This window comes from Sciurus carolinensis, chromosome X (assembly GCF_902686445.1).
Source record: "Sciurus carolinensis chromosome X, mSciCar1.2, whole genome shotgun sequence".
Classification (NCBI taxonomy): domain Eukaryota; kingdom Metazoa; phylum Chordata; class Mammalia; order Rodentia; family Sciuridae; genus Sciurus; species Sciurus carolinensis.
Window position 1 is genome coordinate 15,488,359 of NC_062232.1, and position 13,684 is coordinate 15,502,042.

The 13,684-nt window shown below is 39.3% G+C and overlaps 1 protein-coding gene across 5 annotated transcripts in view; it reads right to left on the bottom strand.

The window, feature by feature from the left end:
* The window catches only part of Rps6ka3 (ribosomal protein S6 kinase A3), a 142,213-nt gene that overhangs the window by 95,952 nt on the left and 32,577 nt on the right, over positions 1-13,684 (bottom strand). For 2 of the 5 annotated variants that reach the window (XM_047537021.1, XM_047537020.1), the window contains exon 1: positions 5,888-6,300. The exons of 1 other annotated variant lie outside the window; for it this stretch is intronic. In XM_047537021.1, the coding sequence (XP_047392977.1) occupies positions 5,888-5,956 (69 nt within the window). In that variant the 5' untranslated portion in view covers positions 5,957-6,300. Of the gene's footprint in view, positions 1-5,887; positions 6,301-6,329; positions 6,348-13,684 lie in introns of those variants that run through there. 2 more of the 5 variants (XM_047537019.1, XM_047537017.1) reach the window with 2 other exon arrangements.

Genomic DNA, 13,684 nt, shown 5'->3' on the forward strand with positions numbered 1-13,684 from the left:
AGTACCACCACCATAAACCAGACAAAATCCAAAGGATTACATTTCTAGACAGGTGAACCCAGTATTCATAACATTCAAATAACAAATTTATTTATAGTAATGGGGAAGAGATGTAGTATACTATTTTCCTAAAAATGAAATTGACAGAATTGATTGACCCTAAAATATAAAAAGATATGCATAATTAGTTTTGGTATGTTTTAGAAAATTAAAATTCTATGTATTAATGCTATACATTGACTTCAACCATTTCTCCTGGGACACATTATCTTCAATAGATTGACAAAGAATATTTCATATTTTTTCATGTATAATATATAATATTTATTTTATATAGTATGAAGGGAAAAACCCAGTAAACTACAACATGTCACAGATTGTGAGATACCTATCCTATTTTGAGCAGTGTTAAAACATAGACCATGCTTTCTTCCTTCTTCCTTACATATTCTTCACCATGTTCTTTATCTGTTTTTCCCCTTTAAAGACAATATTGAGGATAGGAATAAGAAGGGCAAGACTTAAAGAGATTTCTTTTCACTTAATCCTTTCAACTATATTTAAATATGATGAGTACTTAAACAAATCAACCAACAAAATCAATTTTATTGTTCTGTTCGATTCTGAAAAAAATATCTGAGGAAAACGAAGAACTTAGTTCTTTAAGAGAGATGATTCATTCTATGTATTATTTATTAAACACTTAAACCATGTATTGAACAAGTATTTTATATATACCATTTCATTTAATTTTCACAACTATGAGGTACATATTATTTCATCCCTATTTTACAGACTGAAGCACAGAGATATTAAATAACTTGCATAAAGTTTACAAAGTTATTAAGTATCACAACCAGAACTCAAACACGAGTTTTTATGCTCCAAAGTTTGCATTCTTTAAAAGTTTGATATTAATACAAATTATCCCACAAAACTCCTTCTAAATTTTGATAAGTAAAATTGAAATACTTAATTACAACTAATGTATTATCTTAAAATAGGCCGAATGTAGTAAATGATCATTATGTCCTATATACATACATTTTCTCTTGAACTTGTTTTATAACATGCATATATTTGTGTTTGTTCTGTTAAATCCTGACAGTTTACTTAACAAGTATGAGTTATGGTTTGTTTTTCTTTCCTTTTGTATCTTTTGGTATTGTCGATAAATCAGAACATCTAAGATTTGATGTTTGTTCCAAATTGGTGATACAGGTTCCTGTATTGACTTTAAAAGAACACACTGAATGGTGAGTGGGAAGGGAATAACATCTAATGCTAGGCATTAAAATGCAGTTACAAAACAAAATGCAGTTACTTTTTTTCTAGACTGGCATGTGTAACACATGTATTTGCACAACTGTATCCTAATGCTTTTGAACTTGTTATCCACCAAAACACTGAGCACTATTACACTTATGCATTACTAGGGAGACCAACAAGATGTGATTGTCCTTCATTATAATATGAACTATTAGATCTAAAACATTCAAACTACATTGGGTGAACTGTGCCACTCTGACCTCACCTATCATTTATACCCTGGCAGATACATATCCCAGAATATGGATATGTAGAGCAAATCTTGTTATTTATCACAACAGTATGAATTTTCAGTGGATGATCATTTTCAAAAAGCCCTTGGAATAATTATTCTATAATTCAGACATCTGGATAAATGATCTGCTATATTCTTGATTATTTTATAATTTACCAAATGTCAAGTCCTTGGTCAGGAGTACATACCTCAGTTATGCCACCCTTCTTATATAAAAGTAGGATATACTTATTGCGATTTCCAGAAATGTACTAAAGAAAAGGCAAAATCTGTCTATACTTATTTCTTTAGTTAGACAAAAAAAATTTATCTCTTTTATCTTAAAATTTAAATGCACCCAGGAAGTTTCACATTTTGGATCTACCCCATCTATACAGATCGAGCTGCCAAAAGGAGCAAACTTTCCTAGATTTAAAAAAAAAACTGGCATCCTATATTACAAACACTATAAACAATGAAGAGTTCAGTAATATGTTACAGTTACTTGACAGTTGACATGTAACAATACCTGTCCTCTCCTCAGATCTTCACTTGGGGGAAAGAAAAAACCTGAAATGGGGTAAAAATCAAACAGGAAAAGGAAAAGAAACTTAATAAAACAGCTCCCCCCCAATCAATGGTCATACTTTAAAAAAACATTGTCACTACAGATAAAATATAAGAAACCTATATAATTTTGATATAGCAGAAATACTACAGGACCTCTGTACTATACTGTATATTATACTATACTACAGAATACTGTATCATCTCTTGAGGTTAACAATGGCTGTACATTCACTAAAGATGATCTCCAATACAAGGGTCTTATTATTTTTATAGTTAAAATTCTTCAATGCTTTTTAGATACTTATTTAAAGGTGGTTATTTTTATGCAACACATTGTATAAAACACATTGTAAACAACACATTGTATTGTGACTTTTTATACAACTTCTGTAGAACAAAAATACCCTCCTTAATTTAGCTATTTTGAAAGTTGTTTAGATTTACTATCATTTATACCTAAGCCACTGCAGCTGAGATAAAAAGTATCAAAGTTAGGCTTACAGTCTAGTAAGTGTTGTCCCTGACAGCAGTGGCAAGGAATTTCTAGAACAGAAGAGCCAGAATTCCTTGATATTCATCTCCTAAACAGTCAAACCCCCCCAAATGTACTAGCATCTTTAAATAACTCATTAAAGAGCTCTGAATTCACCTAGACCATTTAGGAAGTGATTTTGTTTTTTATCTTGCATCAACCCTTACTTCACTTACACAGTACTTCCTTTATTATCCTAAATTTGCTTCTTTAAACATTCGGCCTAGTTCTAGCCTATCATGTTCTGACCCACGTTTGAGTTCAACCACAAGGGTTTTTTTGTTTTGAACACCATGAGACTCGTGTGAGGTCTTAAAGCAGGAAGGCTGGTGTAAAGGAATGAAGAAACTGCCTGTGTTTTTAGTGAAGCACTCAGGTTTTTTAAATTGTTCATATTTCAATGTAAGATTAAAATGATAAGAACAGAGATAAGATTCATAATCACCTTATTTCTGACCTTCATGATTCCCTCAATGGACATTTACTAAGTCCACAATATGTCTGTGTCAGGCACTGTATTAAATGCTGAGAATTTGGAGACAGAAAAGTGTCTCTGCTTTCAAGAGTTCACAGAATACTACAGGTAAGACCATAATATACAATTCTACATAAACCAACTCTGAAATCTTTTGGCCTGGAGAGAAAAATTTTGATGTATTTGTTCAAGTAAATGATATTTTTAAAACTCTCGATGTTACTCTAGTACGATACAATTGTTCTCTGATGTGAACATACTGGAGAGGAGATGGCATAAAAGAACATCAGACCTCTGAGTGAAAACTCTCATCCCTTCCCTCACTGGCTTTAATATTTCCAAATTGTATCAGAATTGACTTGAAATAGCAGAACAACCAAAGGAAACAAAATATCTAAAGGCAATAAATATGTTCAAGTTTAGTTTTAATAAATCTAGGCAACACACTGTTTGACATACCTTATGCCAGAATAGCAATTAAAAACAGATCTTTGAAAACTGCAAATTGTGGAATCCTATTTGCCAGGTTTTGGAAAACATGAAAGTAATTGAAATAAGAAGGCTTTATCAAATGAGATCTCTTATAATAATGTTCCTGAAAAATACATGACCTCTAACTACTGGCACATTTATATACTAAATTTTTCCACAAAGAACTTGAAGCAGCTACCCTAACATAAAGCAAAACACATGAACCGTATCCACCTGATTTTGAATTATGGCTCTGCCATTTACTATGTATAATCTTTGTGCCTTCACTTCTGAGATTGAGTTTCCTAATCCCTAACAAACTGCTGGGTCATAGGAAGGATAAAATGAAACAGCACATTACCTGGTATATAGTAGATGCTAAAGAAATATTTGTTTTGAACCTTCCTTACCCAAATGCATGCTACATAGAAAAAGGATAAGGCAGAATTTTAAATGATTTCACCCTACATATCAATACATGCCAAGCATAAACGTGGACTAATTTTGAGTTGCAATTGTTAAAGTCTATATCTAAAAATCAGGTTCAAAGTTAATTCAATGTCTTTTACAAGTTCAGCACTTTGAGAAAATTTTATTAACCTTTTGTTTCTAATGCAAAAAATTCTGAAAAATTGAAAAATAGGACCTTGGCACACTGTTTTTCACACTGGCCATTCCTGAGGGATAAACATTCTAAATTTGACTTTTACAAAAGAATTATAGTATTAAACTGGCTAACGATTTTAAATGAAATTCTTGTAATTTTGGCAATCTTAAATAATTCTGGCAATCTTAAAAACATGATTTCCTTTTTTCTTTTCTTTTTTAGGTAACATATCAATGTCTTTCCTGTTGAAGAGTAGCATTTAGTTTAAAATTTAAAAACATGATCCAAGTCGCAAAGTATTAAGCACAAATCGTAAGCACTATTGCAACTCTGCACTAAGAAGGGCAAGTAAACATTTTTATACAGCAGTGGAGGTAAGCGGGGAAAATACTGAAAAGCGATTTGAGCTGATCTCCCTCCCCCTCTGTCATACCGGAGAATGCAAGTGTCCCGCATCTCAGATCAAACTGAGCCTTGGTTTTACTGACGTAACCAGTAACCCTATCCACCTCTCACACTGCGGAGGCCGGCAGGGCAGCGGCTGCCGCCAAGTACACCACTCATCAGAGCCTGCCCCATTCCACCCCCGCGTTTCAGTCATGCTTTCCAGAAATGGGGTCACTCACTCAGTAACTATTACACACACGCAGCCTATCATCCTCTAATCCCCCAAAGTCCGCTGCGAGGAAAGAAGACAGCAAAAAGTCAAGAAGGAAGAATCACAGACGCGCCACCATCAGGAATTAATTTTCCACTTCGGAGAGGAGCGCTGATAACCCTGGAATGGGTCTTGTCTGGATTATTTTCGCAGACCCCGAGTTGGTTCTGGGATAAGGGCGACTGCAAAAAGCTCAGTGCTGTGATGTGTCCGGGGAAATTCTGTTTTGCCCGGTGTGGATACAGTTTAGGTTTTTTTGGCACTCCAGTGGGTGTCTCAGGAACAGTCGCCAGATTCCGGACTAGGAAAACCAGAAAGCCCTTTACGACGGGCGCTGATCTTGAGTATTACCCGTTCACCTCCACGGACAGGAAACTCAAGTTTAAACTCGCAGGAATGGGGTTCTCGGGCTCAGTGACCTCAGAAACCTGGGGGTTGGGGGTGTAGGATTTCAGGCTTCCACTTTCTCCTTTGCAGCAGCAGCAGAAACCGCTGCTGCAGATGGGGGGAGGCAAATCCTCAGCAGTCCTGCTCCCCTTACCTGAACCCCAATGAATCGCCACCCCTGCCCAGGAGCACCCTTCTTCCAGCAGCGACCCCCTTTCCCCTGGGCTGGACTGGAGTCTGGCTCCCCCGTGAACTCCCTCAATCCCCAGTCGCCAAGGTTCGTGGAGCCCCCGACCCTCCAGGGCCAAACTTCTCAACTCCCCGCCGGCCCCCGTTCCGCCTCCTGTTTCCCCCACGCAAAGTTGATTAAAATCGGCTTCTTGCAAAGCCCCAGCACCCACTCCAAACCCCATGCGCCACCACACCGGCAGCCCCCTGAACAAGGGAGGGAGGTGAGGGTGCGGGTGGGTGGGAGGAAAAGACAGACGGGCAAACCCATCAACCCAACAACCCAAGCCGGAATCCCGCACCCAGGGCAGATGCGAGTGAGAGAAGGGGTCGAATGGCCAGCTCCCAGGAGGAGAGCTAGTCCGCGGGGGCGCGGGGAGGAGGCGCGTCGGCCCTAGTCGCCCCGCTGCACTCACCTCAGCGCTGTCGGACGGGCTCTCCACAGCCATCTTCTGCCACGGGTCCGCCAGCTGCGCCAGCGGCATCTTCCCCCCCTGCCCGCCGCCTTCACCACCTCCTCCCTCCCCGCCCGCCCCGCGGCCGGCCCCGCTCTGTCGCCGCCCTAGCCCCACGGCAGCGGCGGCAGTAGCAGCAATAGCGGCGGCGGCCCCGGAGAGAGCTCGACGCCGACACTGACCGCCCGAACGCGAGCGCCTGGCCACAGACGCCCGCGCGCCAAGCAAGAGCCTCGCGCCACCGCTGGGCACCGGGTCTCGCCCCTTTCTTTCTCTCCTCCTTCCGCCGCCGGGACTACGGCTCCGCCCCCCGCTCCCGCCGGTTCCCGCGCCCGCTCCCAGCAGAACAGCGACCGCCGCGCGCTCCCCCACTTCCGCTCACAACATGGCGCCTAAGCGATACCTGTCTCTCAGAGCGAGGCTCAGCCGCCGCCGCCACCGCCGCGCGCACCCAGGGGCGGGGCTAGCTGAAGACACTGCCCTGGGCCGCTGCGCTCAGCTCCTCCCTTTTCCCACCCCCACCCTCCTTTTCGCCCCAGCCTCAGCTTCTGGGCCTCGCCTACTTTCAGGAAGGGCGAGCCCAAGAGATCTGGGGGCGTCGGCGGGAGGCGGGGGAAAGAAATGGGAAAGACAGGAGGGACTAAAGGCTAGGCGCCTTTAACTGCCACGGGTCCAAGCAGGTCTGAGGCTTCTTGGGCATAAGAGAGAATAGTGATCCCCGCCCAACTAGAGGGGAAGATAGGCAAGGCGCCAGGGGCGCAGTCCCGTGCCAATGATCCAGGAAGGAGGCGTGAAATGTCTTTTAGGCCTTTCTCCTCTGGGGGTGTGTGTGGGCGCGCCTAGTGTATGAGCACATCCCCTAATGGCCCAAGATCCTCCCTCTCCAGGGTCACATGCCGGGCATTCACCTGCCCCCCCCCAAGGACTCAGGGAGCTTCGTGCCTGGGAACCCTACAGGGGTTTGGCTCCTAATTTGATTCAAAGCTCTCTAAGTTGACGCTCTTGTGTTGAATTTTTGAGATTCATTCGTTCTCCTTGAGTCGCCCTCTCCCCCAAGGCCAATACCTCTCCCTAAGTGTGTAGAGCCCTGGATCTTCAGCCCAGAGTCTCGCCCTCCTTCCTTGCTACCTAAGTGTTAAAGCAGAAAACAGAGAGGTTCCTTAAGGTTGCCCTTCTCGGCAGAAATGGGGAGTTATTAAAATGTCTTGTAGGCAGGAGTGCGGGGTTCCTGCTTCTCTGTTGACTTTAAATAAAAGATTAGATTAAAAAAAAAATCAGGCTGGTCGTGGGCGGAGGGGGAGGAGAAAGGGAGGGGAGGGGTTCTGACTCCTCCTCCTGCTCAAGATGGGGAAGCCCTGGTTAAGGAAACCTCAGCCGGCAAACGAGCCTGAGAAGACAAGGAGAGCTTGCGGATAGAGGCCTGGGCATCCGGAGTGGGTCCCGGAAGGGTTCTACTCCTGGTTCACCAGGTGCAGAGGCGCGCTTAGTGCACCCGGACAGAAATGTGTAAAAGTCCCCAGGCTGAGTGGAAAGCTACTGTAGCCTCTGGCCAACCGCTTTGCAAAGGGAAGGGGAAAAAAGAAAAGGGAAATCTCCGGGTCAGCTTCTTTTCAGTCCCTGGAGCCTTGGCCAAAGCGTCCAGATCCTCCCACGCCTGGCGACCACAGTGCGTTCCCCCGCTGCGCTCCCCTTGTATGCCTTTTAACAGCTTCCTTTCATCATCCCAGGACACAAACACCTGGAGAGCCCTAGCCTTCCTCCCTAAAGCAGGTGTGAGAATGAGATTAGAGACACCCAGCCGGCCAGGTCTGTGAGGGTGGTGTAAAGTTTCTTATTGGATCTGCAAGAGGCAGGTGGTTGAAGCTCTTTTTGTTGCCTTTGACATAGTGCCCCTTGACACAGGCTCCAGGCCCAGGAGCCTCGTGGGGTGGCACCAACTGTTTAGAGAGTCCGAGAAGGCAGCTAGAAATCCTTGCTACGTGGCCTCTCCTTCAGCCTTGGACTCAGGGGCCACAGTTCAGTTTAGGCAACATCTAGACAGGCTCAAAGTGGTTGTGGGGGCGGGGGACAGATGGGACCACTTGGCTCTTGTGGTCTTGTCACTTCCCTCAACATACTTGATTCAGGTGCTGCAAATCCAACCTGGGTCCAAACTCAGCTAATTTGGTAGCGCCTTCTTTGTGTAATTCCTGACGATAAAACGTGCTGTGCTCGCAAAAGTTTGAAGATAAGGAGTTGTGTGGTTATTTTGCATTTGTGCACAGAATGCTTAATTTATCTTTCGTTTACATTGCCAGGCCACATTACCATCCTTATAGCGAAAAGAACTTCGTCAATTTGGTTGGTTTAAGGTAAATTAGCTCCCCAGTGATCAATTAATCCAGTTACATTCTTGCTTTAGCACAAACATAACATAGTTGGAGACAGTTATGTGTCTAACACTTTCCAGCGCTAATTACTGCAAAGCATGAAATAACCTTTTTTTTAAAATAAAGCAAATTGTATGCCATTTTCAGTGTCAACTTTTATTCATTTCTGTTTACCTTGAGAACCAAGAGGAATAACTTTTTTAAAAATTAAGTAATGTGTAAAGTAATAGGAGCAGTGGTCACGTTGTGGAAATCAAGCATTAAATGGACTGCTAACAATGGGTAGTACCACTACCACAAATGCCTTGCACATAGGATCAACTTGAAAAGTATTTGTGATTTGATTGAGAAAAACACTATTCTCTTTCCCTTTGCCCTGAAAGAAAAGAGATTTTCTTATTGTTAACAAGAAACTTTTTTCTTTTATTTCTTCTATTAAATCCAGTGATGCAACAATTTCCTTTGGTTGGGGTTTTGGGAAAAATCAAATGAGGCTGAAGGACTTTGAACATAGAAGTTGATCTTGCCCTAAGCAAGATTACTTTTTTTCCCCCCCTAATGAAGTGTAACTATTCAAAGAATAGCTACCTCCTATCTCTAGACTTGCAAAAGCTAATAAGATAGATACTAGCCACATGTGGCCATTGAGCACTTAATATGAGGTTGACTGTTTGAAGTTGAGATGTGTTGTAAGTGTAAAGTTTATGCCAGATTTCAAAGACTTAGTTAAAAAAGAATGTAAAGTATCTCATTAATAATTTTTACATTGACCACATGTTGAAGTGATATTTTGTATTGGGTTAAACTATTTCATTAAGTTAATTTCACTTTAAAAAAACCTTTTTGTGTGGCTACTATAAATATTTACTTACATATGTGACTTACTTGTCAAGATTCACACTATAATTCTATAAGTACTGTTGTAGACCTTTCTTTGCTATTGAACCTTTTTATGTATTCCTACAAGTCCTATAGCCTTAAGTGATATCTTCAGATTCCACTGTTTTTTTGTTTTGTTTTGTTTTTTGCTTTGTTAATGCCAAATCAGGAGGAAGGGCTGATTCAATTATCTCCAGATCCCCCTACCCCAAGTCTCCAGAACCAGAATATTGGTAAGTCATAACTTTCTCCTACAGCAGAGGAAACAGCAAACCTCAGTAGAAAATCTGAACTCTGTTTCCAAGAAATCATTCCTAATGTATGACAGGACAACTAGATTTAACCTCCTCTGCCCCCAACAATTTCCTGCTATAATTATAACCTTTGTATACAAGTTTAAATGGGCATTTATTTAACAAAATAACATTTGTTCAAAAATGGAGTTTCCTCAGTCTGGAAAAGTTGCAAAATGACTAACTATGGCTTATGGTGCAGTCTCTACCTCACATACATCCCAAACTTATTGCTATGTAGATACAGATTGTCGCTACTATAGAAAACCTACTAAATGTAATCGTTACATCCAGGAAAATGCTTTTCCTTTTACATTATCTGAAGCATATTTATTTTTTCATGAAAAAGAAAAAGTAGTCAATAGGACTATTTTTTTCAATGAGAAAGAGAAGATTTAGACTCCTATTATATCTCACATAAGATAGTAGCGTAAGATAATATGTGATGGCATGTCTTTCATGTGTGTGAATTTTTCCCTTACAAATTCTCAAAAAAATTATAAAGGATAGTTTTGGTGCAGTGCTGCATGCTTGTAATCCCAGTTACTTGGGAGGCTGAAGCAATAAGAGTAAAAGTTTGAGACCAGCCTAGGCAACTTAGGGAGACCCCATTCAAAATAAAATTTTAACAGGAGGCTGGGATGAAGCTCATTGGTAGAGGACTTGCCTACCATGTGTGAGGCCCTGGATCCAATCTCCAGTACCTGGGGCGGGGGATAGTTTTCAGGACTGGGGATGTAGCACTTGCCTATCATGTACCAGGCTCTGGATTTGATTTGCAGTGCATGCACACACACACACACACACACACACACACACACACTAATTTTACATCTATATGAACAATTTATTTGAGAAAATTCAAATTTTGGAAAATGTAAACATATTCTCTAGTTCCCCTCCAGACATAAGGTTGAATGGTTTTACTGATATATGATGAAATACATTAATAAAATCTGTAAGAAACTAAGGTGAAGACATTGTATAATACAAATAAATTTACTGTTTTTTTAAACATTCTTTCTAGTAAGGTAGGATGGGGTCATGATAAGAGCAGAGATGAGCTTGTGTTGAAATTCCAGGTTCTTTTATCTAAGATTCAACTTTGCTCAGAAAGGGACTGGTATATAGTAGTTGCTCAACAAATATTTGCAAACTAAGCTTAGTTTTCCTCATCTTAAAATAGGAATAATAATACCTCATCAAATTTTTGGGAAGATTAAGTGGAGATAAAGTCTGTAAAACATTACAATGTCTGCCCCATAGAAAGCATTCAAAAAATGGAACTATTGTTAGCAGCTCCAGAAAGGAAGTATTACTGCATACATAATGCAATTGAAATATGGCAATCTTGAAAGTTCTCTCTTTCCATTTGTTGTATGAGCATTTTATTGTAGTATGATCTGTTTCTTTGGGGCACTATTATATCACAAAAAAGATACTGTGAGTAACTTCCTGTGGAATTCAAATAAAACAGCATGTAGGGTAACTGACTGTTCTGTTTTTCAAACTACGTGTGTTGAAATGCAAATGATTACAGGTCAGTTGCCTCATAGGCTATGATCAAAACCTTGTTTATATAATGCTCAAAAGAAACTAACAAATGTCTGATTCAAAGTTAACATTACCTGACTCATGTAGGAAAGATGGGAGGAACAGGGAAGTATGGAGCCTGTGTCAGACATGCTTTAATGTTTTCTTCTTTATTGGTTTCCGAAATGTTTAATCCTTAGAGGTGTCATTTTGTTTCAGAGTTGTTTGAAGGGAAAGAATTATGGGGCTTTGAGACTTGACAAGGAACTGAGAAGCCATTCTTGGAGATTTAATAAGCTACTGTTTTCTTTCAGTTTTCATTTTACTGGAACAGAAAAGACTGCCTAAATGTTCTTGTTTATAAACACTAATTCATAAGAGGGAGATAATACATTAAAGTTTCATTCTCAAACTGATATTAAAAGTGACTGCTTTAACATTAAGAAAAATTGTGGCATAAAGTATTCCTCCAGAGGATAAACATTCCTGTTGTATAACTATCAATTTTCTTTGGTTAGTTAGAACAGTGGTTCTCAAATATTTTTCAGTCCACAAACCATTTTGAAGCAAAAAAAAAAAAAAAAAAAACCCAAGGACCACCAATTCCTACTCATCATAAAAAAAAAAAAAAGAAAAAAGTAACTCCAAAACTGTATGGGATTATTGCTTTAGAATATGGCTGCTATTGTGGTTATTTTTTAAAAGTTTGTGTTTGTGCTTTTAAATGTAGATTTGAGTTTTCTTTAAGAAAAAAATCTAATTTTTTTAGTGACTTACATATAAGACCATTCCCTGAACAGACCTCAATTGGAAGTGACACTGTGGAATTAAACAGAACTCTATTCCATGGCCACTAGCTAAATCCCAAATCTGTGCTTGGGAAATCTGTAACTTTAGTCACAAAAATTGGGAGTTAGGCAGTGTCAAATCAGGTCTGTTGCTGGAAAAACTGGTCATGGATTAATTATGGCATATTTATAAATGAAGTACCTTTTCATCAAACAACACATTGATTATAATTTCAGTAGCTTATTTTCAAGTTAGTTTCCTGGTAACCAGTAAGATTAAGGTAAATACCTTATGGGGCATAAACATTAAGGAATTCTTTTGAAAAAAGAAATATAAATTTTAAAATTATCTACTAAAGAAGGAGTGGATTTTATAGGTAACTGACCTTATTTGAAAATTTAAGAGACCCCACCTAAAAAACTGTATACACATGGCAAATTCATGTTGAAGCAAGAATAAGGCAATTGGAAGTTGAATTGGCAGTTTTGAACACTTTACCGGTTTTTATAGTGATGGTTATGATGACAGTCACAGACATTTATCGAGTATTTATTGTGTCAGGCACTATCATCAGTGCTTCACATGTATTAACATTTTTAATCATCATTACAATCCTAAGAATATTAAATACATATTAATAGCAGATAAGAACTATTGAGTGCTTGCAAACTGTTAAATGACTTACATACATTATCTTGTTTCATTTTAACACTGGATACTATTAGCAAGATGTAGTATTTAACAATGGAATTCAGCCACAAAGAAGAATGAAATTAATGTCATTTGCTGGTAAATGGATGGAACTGGAGAACATCATGCTAAGTCAAATAAACCAGACTCAGAAAGTCAAGGGTTGACTATTTTCTCTCATTTGTGGAAGCTAGAGAGAAAAATAAATAAACGAAAGGAGACCTCTGGAAAATAGAAGGGAGATGGGTAGAGAGGGGACTAAGGAGGAGGAAGGAGGGGAGGGAAAGGGGAAGAACTGGGAAGTGAAGTTAACCAAATTATACTATGCTCATGTATGAATATGTCACAATGCATCCCATTTTTATATATAACTATAATGCACAAATTAAATAAATGGAAGGGCAATAGAGTAGAGGAAGGAGATCAGGGATGGAAGAGGAGAGGGAAAGGGGAAGTATTGGGAACTGAAATGGAGCAAACTGTTATATGCATTTATGAATATGTCAAAATTAACTCCCTTTTATGTATAACTATAATGCACTAATAAAACCATTAAAAAGAATTATGTAATAATCTCTAATCCAAATGTTTGAAGATTGTTATTAATGAATTGACGTATTTAAAAATAAGGATATAGGCATCATTAAAGTTGCTATATTTCATTGAAAAAAGTTAGTGTTTCAGTCTGCTAAAGAATGAGTGTTTTCAGTGCTGGGATGTAGCTCAGTGGTAAAGCACTTGCCTTGCATGTGCAAGGCCTTGGTTCAATCCCCTGTACTGAAAGAAATGAATGAATATTTTCACTATAATTAATTCTTTCAGAAAATGTCAAGAAAATTATTGTAATATTTTACCATAAAATATAAATAAGTAAACATTTAAAGGAATATCTTTATGAAATATATCTGCATGCCATATTCTCTATTATGGATTCTGTGAAATGTCATTTTGAAAAAAAATGAAAATTAGTTTCATTTTCCCCAAAGAACAAGATAAGGTTTTTGAAAGGATGTTAAAATAGATAAAGGAAGTCTTCTTTTCCATAGGTTCTCATAGGTCTTCGGACCACTGTGAAGGGTTTAATTATATCCCTATCCAGAAAGATGTGGAAGTCTTATTCCCTAGTAATTTAGAATGTGACCTTATTTGGAAATAATGTCTTTGCAGATATAATTAGTTAAGATGAGATCATACTAGAATAGGGT